The sequence below is a fragment of the Papio anubis genome, chromosome 16 (genome assembly GCF_008728515.1).
Source record: "Papio anubis isolate 15944 chromosome 16, Panubis1.0, whole genome shotgun sequence".
Lineage (NCBI taxonomy): Eukaryota > Metazoa > Chordata > Mammalia > Primates > Cercopithecidae > Papio > Papio anubis.
The window spans coordinates 38,890,425-38,903,402 of record NC_044991.1 but is presented as its reverse complement, the minus strand read 5'-3'; the positions used below and the strand labels follow the sequence as shown (position 1 = coordinate 38,903,402).

Here is a 12,978-nt window from a genome sequence, read left to right as displayed (position 1 = left end):
TGATTTGTGTGCCAGACATTTTGTTAGATACCAGGGCTACAGAGAAGAATAAATATCCTACAACCTTAACCTCCCTCCCCCAGTCTATTGGAGAAGAGAGAAAACAACCAAAAATTGCTACAAGGCAAGACCTGACATGCAAAAGGCTGTAGGGATGCCAAGGAGAAAGGACCATATGCATTTCTCACAAGGAGTTAAGATATGCTGGGTAACAAACAGCCCCCAAAGATCAGTGGCTACCAAATACAACAATGTTATTTTTACTCATGCTACATGTACAAAATGCATGTATCAGGGGTTGGGGATTCTGGTATCAGTCACTCAGGGATCCAGGCTGATGGGAGATGCACATTGCATCTTGATGTATTTTTCAGGAAATGCTGAGACAAGAAAATGCAAAATGGTGAGCCAGGCACTGGTTTGAAAGCCACATGCAATCCACATCATTTTGCTCACATTTCACTAATCAAAGCAAGCTGCATGGCCTTAACCTAACTTTGAAAGGGATGTAGCAGTACTCCTCCTAGGTCTCTGGAACAATGAGAAATGGGGTGTGTGTGAACAGCCCTCATTGCCACCAGAGTTGGGATCTAGTAGTTGGGAGTTTGACTGAGCTATCCCTCCCAACGCCATTTCTCAGCCAATAAGTCTGTCTTGTGTTTATACAAAACCACCTCCTGAGAGAAAGGCCCTCTGCATTCAGTCACACTTGGTATTTGTTGTCCTCTTTCATGTATCCCAGCGTGGTGGATGCTGATGACAGAGAGAGAAACGACAGGGCTCCTGTCCTCAGGGAACTGAGCTCATGGTGCCACTGAGTCCATGGTACACATGGACAAGCAAATGCCTACAGTGTGGTTGGAAAATAATTTGATGAGCACTGAGACAATGTGATGGGGCCACAGAAAGAGAGGCAGGGAAGGTTTTGTGAGAGGCAGAGGAGGTACCGCACCCGGAAAACAAAGTTTTTACAATGCCCCAGGAAAAATGGGAGCAACAGGCTTTACTAAGACAGATGAAAGCATCTGAAACAGAAGCTTGAAGCCACTCATCACTGCAGGGGGAAGCTGGGTAGCATCCAGACCGCCATTTTTTGGTGCAATTCCTGACAGACTAATCCATCAAGCTGCATTGGGTATTTTGTCAAGAGAAGGTCACTGGGATGGCAGACTGGTATTCTGATGGCTGCAGCAGCCCACGTTCCTTTTGCTCAGACATGTTAAGGGAGCCAGGCTTTTTAGGATGTGTTGATCTTCATTTTGGGCTGCTCCATTTGATCAACATGTGATGAGTATGTCTAAAGATGGCATGAATGTTCCTGCTGCATTTTTTCAAGCAAAGGAGAAAAGACTCTCTGCCTCTACAAACCTCCATTTAGACTCATCAAACTCGGGCCTCATGAAAGCAGCCAGGAGGGAGAAGCAGGGAAGCTGATTGCTGTTGCCTTGGTAAGGGGAATCCACTCCACTCAGGTCCCTGTGGTTTCCATGGGAACAGCACTGCTTGTTTCTGCAGGCCCCCAGGGCTGGCCAGATGCACTGAAAGGAAAATTGGGGGATGAAAGAGAGGAGCAGAAAGAGACTTTGAGGACCTTGAAGGTATTTGGGGAATGACTCTCAGCTGGATGAGGCTGCTCCGTTCTCCCTGCATAGGTAGCTGCTCTTAACAGGCCACGTGGGCCACGTGGCCCCAACAGGCTGAGTACCGGAAGCACCTGCCTAGAGGCACATGCATTTATGCAGCTGTCATGGACTAACCACCATCCAGAGAAACAGATGCCAATGCAAGGAAGGAAGGAACTGGCAACATGTGGATTTCAACATCAAGGCCAGAGATGAATGTGCCCTCTACCCACACCAGGCCACCATGTCGTTGTTATAATTTAGAATAATGATATGTGACCCCAAGAAGCACGGCGGTAGGTATTTCACATTCACTATCTACACTCTTCATAACAACCCTGCAGGGATGGCATCAACACACCCATCTACAAATGAAGGAAATGAGGCCCCGTGTGGCACAGAAGAAGATCTGGACCTGCGCCTGATTCCCCACTGTGGGATCTTATGCAAAATCTAACTGATCACCCAAGGAAAATGTTAGTTCCCAAATTCAACAAGCATCCTAGCTCAATCTTTAAAAAACGCGCTGAGGACTTTTGGATTTGGCACAAGGACACTCACCTGGAGAGGGTGGCATCAGCACCAGCCATCAGCTGTGGGAGGCACTAGAGGCCCCACATTGTCTCACCTCTTGTTCTAGAAGTGAAGCAACTGGGCCAAGAAGCCCTTGGCAGAGCCTTCCAGTCCAGTGCACCACACTGTCTGCATACTTTTCTTGGAAAGCTGCAGCTATTCAGAAAAGCGCATGCCCTACCCACACCTACAAGGCACTGGAGTGGGTCACCAATTGGAGGGCTGTTGCAGTCTCCAGGAGGCAAGCACAGCTGCTGTTGCAGCTCTTTTCTTGAACCCCACTGAGACTTATCAGGCATCTGCTGTGTGCACTGCAGTGTGCTGTGTTTGAACCAGAGGGAATGGGAAGGAGGATCCTCAGAGGCCATTTTTCAGTTGGTCAAAAGGCAAATTGAGGCCCAGAGAGATGAAATGACAGGTGACCAAAGCCACACTTTGGGCAGGTTGGCATTGAGCCTCAGATTTCCAGATTCCCAATTGAGGACACTTTTCTTGACTCCAGGCTGATCCCTTCCTTAGGAAGACTAAACACTGCAACACCAAATTACTTTAGAACCACAGCAAGGCAACACTGAGTGAAACAGCGATGTTAATAGTAGGCTGTGTACGTAACACACACATAGGAGCTGACAGAGATCAATGAGAAGTCTTATGGCCTCCCTAAACGAAGCTGCTTTGCCAGTGGGTCTCTAGACTAGGATTATTCCTGATTTACATTCTGTTCTACAGGGTCATCTGGCAATGAATGCCCTTTGCAAATCAGTCAAAGAAGCTTCTAACATGGTGGAATTGGTTATGTAATATAAGAACATGTTACAACCCTAAGTCTTAACGTTGGGGTCCTACCATTGCTAGATTCAGAATGCAAGTCTTAATAACAGTTTATCCTGATTTTATGCTTGTGCAGAGGGACTCCCTTCTGCCACCTCCACCCCATGCCCCACTGCTGTGTGCTGAAGCTAATTATGTGTATATAAGTTATGGTCTGTCCTTTCCTGGACATAAGATACCTTGCATCTCCTCTTCACTTCTTATGCAAAGGAGGCTTAGGAGATGCTGTGGACTGAGTGTTTGTTTCCACTTCCCAGATTCATATGTTGAAGCCCTAACCCCCAAAATGATGGTATTTGGAGATGGGACCTTTGGGAGTTCATTAGGGTCAGATAAAAGTATAAGAGTGGGACCCCGATGATGGGATTAGTGTCCAAATAAGAGAAGGAAGAGACCAGAGCTTATTCGTACTATGACATGTAGATAGTGCACTGCAAGAAGAAGGTGGCCTCTGCCAGCCGGAAGACAGCCCTCACCAGAACCCAACCATGCTGGCACCTTTATCTCAGACTTCTAGCCTCCAGAGCTGTGAGAGATAAATGTCTGTTGGTTAAGCCCCCAAGTCTACGGTATTCTGTTGTATCAGGCTAGGGCAGACACAGGCATTCCTACACCCAGACATGTGGATGGTTTCTTGATATATCACCTGTGACTCTTTCTAGGGCCTTCTCTAGCCCTGGAAGCATGCTTGGCTTGGCCAGTGCAGGGCTCAGCAGAAGTATTGAAGGGTTAGTGCCTTTGGGACAGCCCTAAACAGTGACAGGCAGGCATCAGTGGACGGAGCCCCCCACCCTACTGCTGACCCGGCAGTAGACAACTCTGAGACCTGCTTCCCTCTGTCTCCCAGCAAGCTTGAGGCCACTCTGCCAGCCCCTTCCCCTCCCTGCCTCATCTCTTCACCCTGCTCCCGATGCTTCCTGGGATCACCTCCCAAACAAACTGCTGTCATTCAAATCTTTCTCTCAGGGTCTGCTCTTGAGGGCCCCAGTCTAAGGCACGGACATTTGAAACCTATGAGGGAAGACTCACTTCTTGCAGGGCTGGAGAAGAAGGCTTAGCTCAATTTTTAGATGAAATCTCTCCTTGTGACTTTTTTTTCAAACGATAATGCATGTATAAAAGGGAAAATAAAATACATGTAGTATTCTTTGTAAGTTGTGAATGAGTCCTTTGAAACCATTTTTCTAATTTCGTGATTTTCCTGATACGTGTTTCCTGAGAGGAGCTGTAATGAAAAAGTAGTCAGAGTGGTTGGATGTCAGGTGAAGTTTGTTAGGTGAGTATTTAACCTAGTCATTCTTTCCACATTGCTATTGGCCACCAAATAAGACTTTTTATTGTTCTTGAAGAACGGTGATTCAATACCCTTAGACTGACTGTCCTCTGCCTTCCCCACCCTTCCACCCACATTCAACTCAGTGAGGAGGCCCACAGTGCCGGCCGCTCCATTCACAGGCTCTGCCACTGGCTGTGCCAGACTGGAGGCTCTCATTGCCCCATGGAGAATTTTCACACACTTCCTCATGGCCAGCTGTGACTGCTGACGGGGGGCGCACTTTTGATAGAGGAGCTCCCAACTGGGCATGGATCAGAGAGCAGGCCCTGGAGAGCAGACCAAGATCAGGTCACTGGTAAGCTGCCGACTCCCTGAAGGGAGGGAAGAGAGGGTTGCTGAGCCTCCAAGGAAGGAGGACCCTGAAGAAGCTCCTGTGGTTTCTCTTTGGCTCACCCCTGCCCGGCCAGAACTTTGGGCAGCTTCTAGGTGGACTGCCCTGAGCCAGCACGGGGCTCTTTGGGTCCTGCCCCATCCAGGGCTAAGCCTCCAGTGTGTCTTCCCCAGGGGCCCAGCTGGGGCCACCATGTGGGCTGGCATGGAGACCCCTGACAAGAAACCACCTCCACCAGAGAGCCAGGCCCAGTGGGATCTGTGTATCCATGTTGCTTCATTCAGCCAATTGATGTTCATGTTATGGAGAACTGAAAATCAGAATGCCTGGATTCAGAACCCGAGCCTGTCACTTACTGACGTGGTGCCCTTGGTGGAACAGGTGCGCTCCCTGGCCCTTGGTGGCCTCATGCATGGGGTGGCAGTGAGGCAGGAGAACGGAGCTGGGCTGAGAGAACCCAGTGCAGATGCAGATGATGCTCATGGGGTGTCTTTCACTTCCTTCCTGTGCTTCCTCCGTCCCTTGTTATTGATCACGGAGGAAGCTTGTGAGGCAGGAAGTAAAGAGGTAACTGGATGCCACATACCTGTACCCCCTCTACCCCTCATTGATGATTGGGAACCTCAAGCGGTTTCCACGTGTGATTCTTTTGCTTGGCACTGCCCCAGGGCATATGACTGGCTTGTTTCCCATGGGTGATGGCTGTTGTGATTGATAAATTAACTCAGCATCCCATCTCTAGCTTCCAGCTCTGGGACTAGGAGAACAATAGGAGAGGTGACCTTTGAACCCTAGGACTGGCGAGTGCCAAAACGCCCTGTGGCAGCTACACTGAAAAATGCAAAGAAAAAAAAAAAGCCCATTGCTTCCCCTCCAGGAGTGTGGCAGCTGAATGTAGATCAGATCAAATCCTTTGGGAGGAGGTCATGGAAGGAAGAGGTCAGAGGGCAGAATGAAATTGCAGATCCATGCAGGAGGGGGGTGGCATGTGTGAGGGGCGTCCCCAGCCCTGGGTTTGCCGGGTGTGCAGCCCTATTCCCACTTTCCAGCCATGGAACCCAAGCATGTTGTCCCATCTGTCTTCCCCTTGGGTTCCTCACCTACAGAATTGGAATAATAACCTGTTTGTGAGGATGAAATGGGATCACAGGGGCAAAGTGCAAGGTACAGGGCTTGCCGGAAGCAGGTGCTAAATAAATGCTCACTGTTGTCATCCCTCTGCCCCTCACATTAATTTCCAGATCGTAGCTTCATTTTGTTCCCCAAGGGAAACTCCTCCAGGCTTCTCCCAGTTTATTTATTCATTGGTCAGAGAGGCGCCATGCAGCCTGTTTAGAGCAACTTCCGCTTAGAAAAATCCTTGCGTAATCATGACATTCCTGTGTTTTCTTGTCTCCTTTTTTATGTTTAAAGGACCATACAAAACTAGAGAGTGTGATTAGCTGGACATATAGGTGGATCTTGCTTTTTAAAAACAAAAAACAACTTTATTGAGATATTATTGACATATAAAAATTGTATATGCTTAAGGTATACAACTCCAGCTTTTGATATGCAGATGCATTGTGAAATGTTAACCGCATTTCAGTTCATTAATATATCCATTACCTCTACATAGTTACCATTTATGTGTGTGTGTGTTTGTGTGTGTGTGGTGACAAGATTTAGATCCACCCTCTTTGCAAGTTTCAAGTATATAATGTAGTATTTTCAACTCTCCGCCGCTTGCTGTACATTGGAAGGTGAGCCTTGCTTTATATACTAAATGTACTCTTTGGCCCAAACACCTCATGTGGCTCCAACCCAAGACCTGCACAGTGCCTTAAGCAATGCTGCCTTGGATGCAGAGAGCAGAGCCTTTTTGAGCAGTGACCGATGGCTTGTGTCTTGCACAAATCCTCTGGGCAAGCCAGGGGTCACCAGCAGAATTGGGCCTGGGTGTCTCAGAGGTCATCCACTCACTCCTTAGCACCACTGTCTTTGTCTCTTCTCCCCTTCCTGGCTGCACTGCCTCTCTCATGCACAGTGCATCCTGGAGTCACCTCCCAGATAAACCACAAAGCTCCACATCCTTGTCGGAGGGTCTGCTTTTAGGGGAATCCAAAATAAGACAAGAGGCGAACAATTATCATCTAGCACATCCTCCCCATCAAATGGTGGTGGTTTCTCTAAGAACTCACTAGAGAAAGACTTGGAGACCTCATCAGGCTCAGAGGAAAAGACAGCCAGTGATGTCTGCCCATGTGGGGCTGTGGGTGGGGGTAGTGTGTGCTGCTCCTACCACGCCTGATGGGCACATCCTCCAGCAAACGAGCCATGGATTCCTATCTGAGGGACCACAGGAGGCTTCATAAAGGAGAGGAGATGTGAGAACCTAGCCCAGAAGGTTGATTGGATTTTATCAGAGGAAGGGACAGGAGGCCCGGTTAGTGGTGGAGGACCTTCTTGGTCAGTTCACAGACTCCGGTTTTCATCTCATGGCAGAGAAGTTTTAGAACATTGAGAAGGCATGAACATCCCTGTGGTTGGCATTCCAGTCCAGCCACAAATGGAGGTCAACTTAGAAAGGGAAGCAGTGGGAGGGAGCAGGGAGGGGGTTGTTCTAATAGCACACGGGGCCCACACGCTAAGCCAGGTCAGGCAAAGTGGAAAAGGAGCAAAATGAAGACCCACTTAGAGCAGGGGCCTCAAATCTGTCTGAGCCACAGACCCCTTTGATGATCCAGTGAAGCCTACAGCCCCTGCTCAGAAAAGCAGTTTTCAATGAGTGCATGCAGCAAAGTACATAAGGTTACACATGGAGACTGACTGTGTGGAAATGAAGCTGTCAAAATATTCGAAAACAAATTTTCAACATAGTAGTTCACGTGCTTCCTCATTAACACTTTTAAGTCGCAGGTGGTGACCTAACAACCACCATAAGATTGAAGCAGTGGGTGAGAACTGCACAAATATGATGGTATGACATGTTATGAAAATATCTGTGGGGGCCGACTCCCAGGTTCTGCTAACACTACTGTGGTTGGTTGCCCACGTTCTTATCTGAAGGAAACACTCAATTCTGGTTGGTTTTGTGAACCTAAAGATGTAGGGTTTTTTTCTCATCCAAGTTCATGGACCCCATGTTAAAACCAAGACTCTAAAAAGGGGCTGGTAATGCTGTCCCAGACCTACAGCACTGAAAATGTGGTCACCTGTGCTGAGACGATTTTCTTTCTCTGTTCTTTAGCCCTGCATGAATTCCCCAATGACATCTTCACCAACGAGGATAGAAGACAAGGCGCGGTGGTCCTCCATGTGCTCTGTGTAAGTACCCCTCTGTGCCTCTGCCCAGAGGGTCCATAGGCCAGGCCTAGGGGTGTGGGGTGAGGCACCTGAGGCCCCCAGTGGAGTCTCTCTGCCCTCCTGTTTACACGCCTGGTGGGGGTCCTCCGAGCCCTATAGGGGGCCATCACCAAATGGAGACGAAAGACTGCAGCTTTCGAAGGTGGAGCCATCTGTTATGCACTTTCCCTTCATGTTAGTGCCCAGAGTGTGGGCTCTAAAGTCAAGCAACCCCACTCTCCATAACTTAACCCTACTCTCTGCTCAAACACCACCCTCTTGGGGGAGCCCTTTCCTAACCAGCCTTTCTGAAATGCCGCCGTATTTCCTCTTACCCTGCTTTGTTTTCCTCCATGCTACCTGCCATTGCATAGTTATTTGCTTTTCACTTTTCACCCTCACTCACACGTAAGCCCCTGAGAACAGGGACTTGGTTTTGTACACGACTTCATTCCCAGACCCCTTCTTGGCACGTGGTAGGGACAGAACATTTGCCCACTGAGTGGATTCTATGTAATGTCAACTGGCACCATGTCTGACACATAGAAGGCGAACAAGAAAAGCTTGTTCTCTTCCCATCTGGCCTCTTACTGTCCACCACTGCCCTAGCATCTTCTGCCACAGAGCCAGTGGCTCTAAAGTCTGTGGTCCTCTTGTCCCCATTTGGAGGGTTTGGGGGAAGGCTTGCATGTGACAATGTCTAAGGAGTGGACAGCTGTCCAACAAGAAATCTCTGAGCCACGTTCTGGACTAGGTACATTACTGCTCCCCCATCTCTGTGGCGTTCCCTCTCCCCCAGAATTTCCTCTCCCCTGAATTCCATTCTAGTTATTTACTGCTGTGGAGCGAACTCCCCACGTATAGCGGCATGCCCCGTCACTGTGTCGTTTTGCTTTGGGTTGTTTGTGGTGAGTGCTCAGAAGGAGCAGGGTGGGAATGCTGCTCCACGGAATCCAGGGCCTCAGATGGACCGACTCCCATAGCCATGGCTGGGCCACTGGTCCTAAAGGATTTCTCCCTCCCATGCCTGGTATGTGGAGTGGGATGGCTGAGGGACTGGCTCAGCTGTGGCTATTGAGAAGAACACCTACAGTGACCTCTACAGTGTGGCAGCCTCAGGCAGTCCAGAGAGCTCAGAAAGGGAGGGTGACTGAACCTTGAAGTCCCACGGTGTGATTTCCACCATTACAGTCACAGCCCACTGTGATTCAACGGAGGGGTCAGAGACCTTGCTTTCAACCCACAGCTGGAGCAGGTCAGCAGGCACAGCCTGGGCTCTGGAGTCAGAGAAGACATGGGCTTGAAGCCCTCTTCTGCTGGCCTTGCTTTATGTGTCACTTCCGGGAGGACACTTGACCTCTTAAGACTCACAGGCCACCTCCATCTTGACTCCTTTTCTGGGTAAAATCAATCAACTCTTCAACTGGTCTCCCACTCCCCAAAAAGGGAGCATGAAAAGTCTCTTTTCTACAAGGACATTCTCTAAAAGTACCAAATGAGTAAGGAGAGCCTTTGCAACCGCCCAGCCCGCCCTGCCTTTCAGGGAAGTTGCGTGCACTGAGCCATTAATATGGATGTCACCTTCGGCACCAAGGAGGCTACCCTGTCACAAGGCTGAGGAGCCCCAGGACTGAGTTGGATCCAGAAATCTCTGGCAGACATTAGCATCCTGATGCTTTGACATCTGAGATATGAGATTTCCACTCTGGACCCAAACACTGCGTGCTTTCGGCCTCCTGAAGAGATGTTGTCGCCTGTAGCTGCATGGCTCTTTCTCCCCACCTCCCTCTCCCCTCTGGACTCACTGAGTCATCAACTGGAGGTGGAGGAGGTTCATTTTTCTTGCTCTTCATGAGCCCAGGATACCCAGGAAGGTTTCTGCTGTCTGTGGTAGTACATTTCCAGGCTGGCATAAAGGCAACTTGGGCACAAATGCATACTATCCTCCTTAAACACTTCCCTAAGAGTGGGCATGAGCCTACAGGCTAGCACTTTGTAATCACTGGAATCCAGTGCCACTGTTAGCCCCTGTCCTGGGCTCTACACTTTAGAATCCACAGGGCAAGGAGTTCATGGACCAAGACCAGTGCCCACCCCTTCAAGATTATGTTCCAAGCACACAGAAGCCCAGAATTCTCCACCCAAATAGCCGTGAGCCTGCTGCCAAGGCCTGTGCACGTCTCCTCCCTGGCTCCACCTCTTGGAGGGAAGAGACCCAAGTGGGGCAAGCTTCAACACACAACATACATGACTGTAGTCCAGTGTGAGGCCAAGTGGGCAGAGCAGCAGGGCAGAGACAAATGTTAGGGTGGACCTGCTGGTGCCATCCCCAAGGCCCAAGACCAAATCTTGTTATCCTATCCACTAGAACATAAGCCCCCACCACCAGAATGTAAGCCCCAAGAAAGAAGCCCCTTCGTACTGTGTCCAGTCATTGAATGCCTGGAGTTGCACAGTCACTTTTTGTTCAGGGCAAGAGTAAATTATTCCTTCTATCCCCTTTACCTTCCATGTTGTGCGGCACATTTAGGATACTCAGAAACTGTTAAACAAACATCACTGGATGTGAGGACTGCTGGAAGAGTAACATCTGGCATTTGACTGGCCAGCAGGAAACAAATGAATGCATGGGTCAAAGCTGCAAGAAGCGAAATACAGACTTCCTGCACTTGGCCATCTAGAAAGCATTTCTTGAGCCCCTGCAGAGTAGTGCTGGGCTGAGTCCTTCTAGATGCTCAGGACATGGCCTCGCTCTGAAGGAACCTGCTGTCCTGTGAAGAGAACCACTTATGATCGGCACCTGCCATGCACTAAATGCTGACAAGGGTCTATACAGCCTGCTGTGCTGTGGGAGCTTAGAGGAGGCACCTCAGTGTCAGCAAGGTCGGGTGGTGCTGTTCTTGAAGAGTGGGCAGGCAGATTCCAAAGGAGCATGGAGAAAAGGGACTCCACACAGGAATGGGAAACCTCATGGTCAGATACACAGAGAGGTGAGAGTCAGGGAGTCTAGAGAGAGCACAAACCAAGGGTGTGGGTGGTGGAGAGTGAGCGAATGTAGCGTGGAGAGACCAGCGGGATCTCACATGGGAGGCACCACACGTGATTTAGCTGCTGCGTTGGAGTGGTGGGAGATTATTGACCTCATCGTCCCTCCTTGCCTAGGGTTAGTGCTGCATTAGCTCAGGCTTCACCAGAAGTGACCCAGAGTCATCTGCCCTACAGTCAGTTGATAAAGACCCAGGCAGGACATAGAAAAAGGCTCAGAGCCGTTTGGGCAGGTGATCCCAGAGTCCCAGGGGCCCTGGGGAATATCCAGGAGGGAATGTGGAGGACAGAACATCCCCAGGAGACTGTTTCTAGGCTCCTGAAGAGCTGGGACTGCCTTATCCAGGCAGGGGAGTGATGGCCTTCTGCTGGAGGGTCCCCGCGGGGTATCCTGCCACCCCAGGCTTTCCCTGAGAGAAAGCCATAGGGCTGCCTTTTCCTGGGGTTCACTGCTCTTAGTCATGGATCCGGAGCAGAGGGCCTAGTCCTTGCTGCTCCAGTTTGATCTGAAACCTGATCACACTCAGCATTGGCACCTACACTCAACCTGCCCCTTTTCACTTGGGTCCCATGAGTTTGCTTTGGTCCTGAGGCTTGCAGCCTTCAGTCTCAGTTTGGGTAGAGCTCTGGGGACACAGATGGTTCTGACCCTTTGATACACTCTTTTAAACCTTGAATGACAACGCTTGCATTCTTTTTTTTTTTTCTCCTCGTAGATACTTCCCTGTTTTGTGTGTGTTTTGTAGAATCGAACAGCTGAATCGTTCAACTTTCTGAATGTTCCCTTGGATCTTTCATGTTTTGTGTATTTCAAAAATCCTGAGCCTGAGAGTGCACTTTTTAAAAAGGTTTCTGTTCCTTCTGGCTGTTTGTCATGTAGCGGGGAAATTCATGATCTTGACAACTTTTTCAACAAAAGATAACCCCAAGAAAACACTTGTCTTAGAACTCGCTTTATATCTGATCTCTTATAACATTGAAACACTAAAAGCAGGATTTCCTGTCTGTGAGGAAATTTGCGTCCTATAGATTCATCGAGCCTGCCCCAAGTAAAGGAAGAAGGCTGTGAATGATTTTCTAGAATTGTAGTTTGTTTGTGATTTATCAAGATCTTGTGAAATTTTGCTCATTATCCCCATGACACAAATAGCTGAATCTTGGAGATGATAAGCCAAGCTACACATTTCCCTTCCAGTAAGAGGTTTTAAATAATCAATATTTGGAATTCTTTCTTGAAGTTGGTGTGGGTGGCTGTCTATCTTTTAAGAGATCAAACTCCACAGCAGGAATAAATACTCTCTGCATGCCCTGCCAGCTTTCAGAAGTCTTCTTCCTAAGCTTTGAGCCTTGCTTTCCGATTTTTAATGTCGTTCCTCTCTTCTGGCAGGCAGGTATTTCTACATGCCTGTGTGTATGAGAGTAGAAGGTGTCACACATTTGAAAATGATTCTGTATCCCATAGCAAGGCAAGCTGTTGTTAAGTGAGTCTGTTTGGTAGGAGGGCTGCTAATTAGTCCAGCAACCCAGACCTGTCATAGATGTGCTGGGGAAAGACATATCAAGGAGAATATTTTTGATGTGCATCTTCAGTTTCTAAATCCTAGGCATGCCCCGAGATGTCCCATAGGAAACTTGGGAATTCAGGCAGAAGGGACGTTTCCCTCCACTGAGCTGTTGGGGTTGCTGCCATCTGGACCTCCTCAGGCTGCTCAGAGCAGCAAAAGGGATGTTCTGGCCACGTGGGAGGTCCCTGGTCATCTGCCTTAGGCCCCTTCTGTTTAGTGGTAGGGACTCCCTTGTACACATCTCCATCTTCACACTCCTGTGTCCAGTGCCCATTAGGGGCTCGTGTGTATTAAAGGAGATAGGCTCTATACAGCGCAGGTCATTCCGGAATCCAAGAATCCAAGCAGGAT

At 49.0% G+C, this 12,978-nt stretch overlaps 1 protein-coding gene across 5 annotated transcripts in view; it reads left to right on the top strand.

Moving 5' to 3' along the window:
* Positions 1-12,978, top strand: part of SLC24A3 (solute carrier family 24 member 3) — a 497,947-nt gene that overhangs the window by 287,346 nt on the left and 197,623 nt on the right. For all 5 annotated transcript variants that reach the window (XM_017945044.3, XM_021921282.2, XM_017945046.3 and 2 more), the window contains exon 3: positions 7,923-7,999. In XM_017945044.3, coding sequence (XP_017800533.1) covers positions 7,923-7,999 — 77 coding nt within the window. The remainder of the gene's footprint in view (positions 1-7,922; positions 8,000-12,978) is intronic.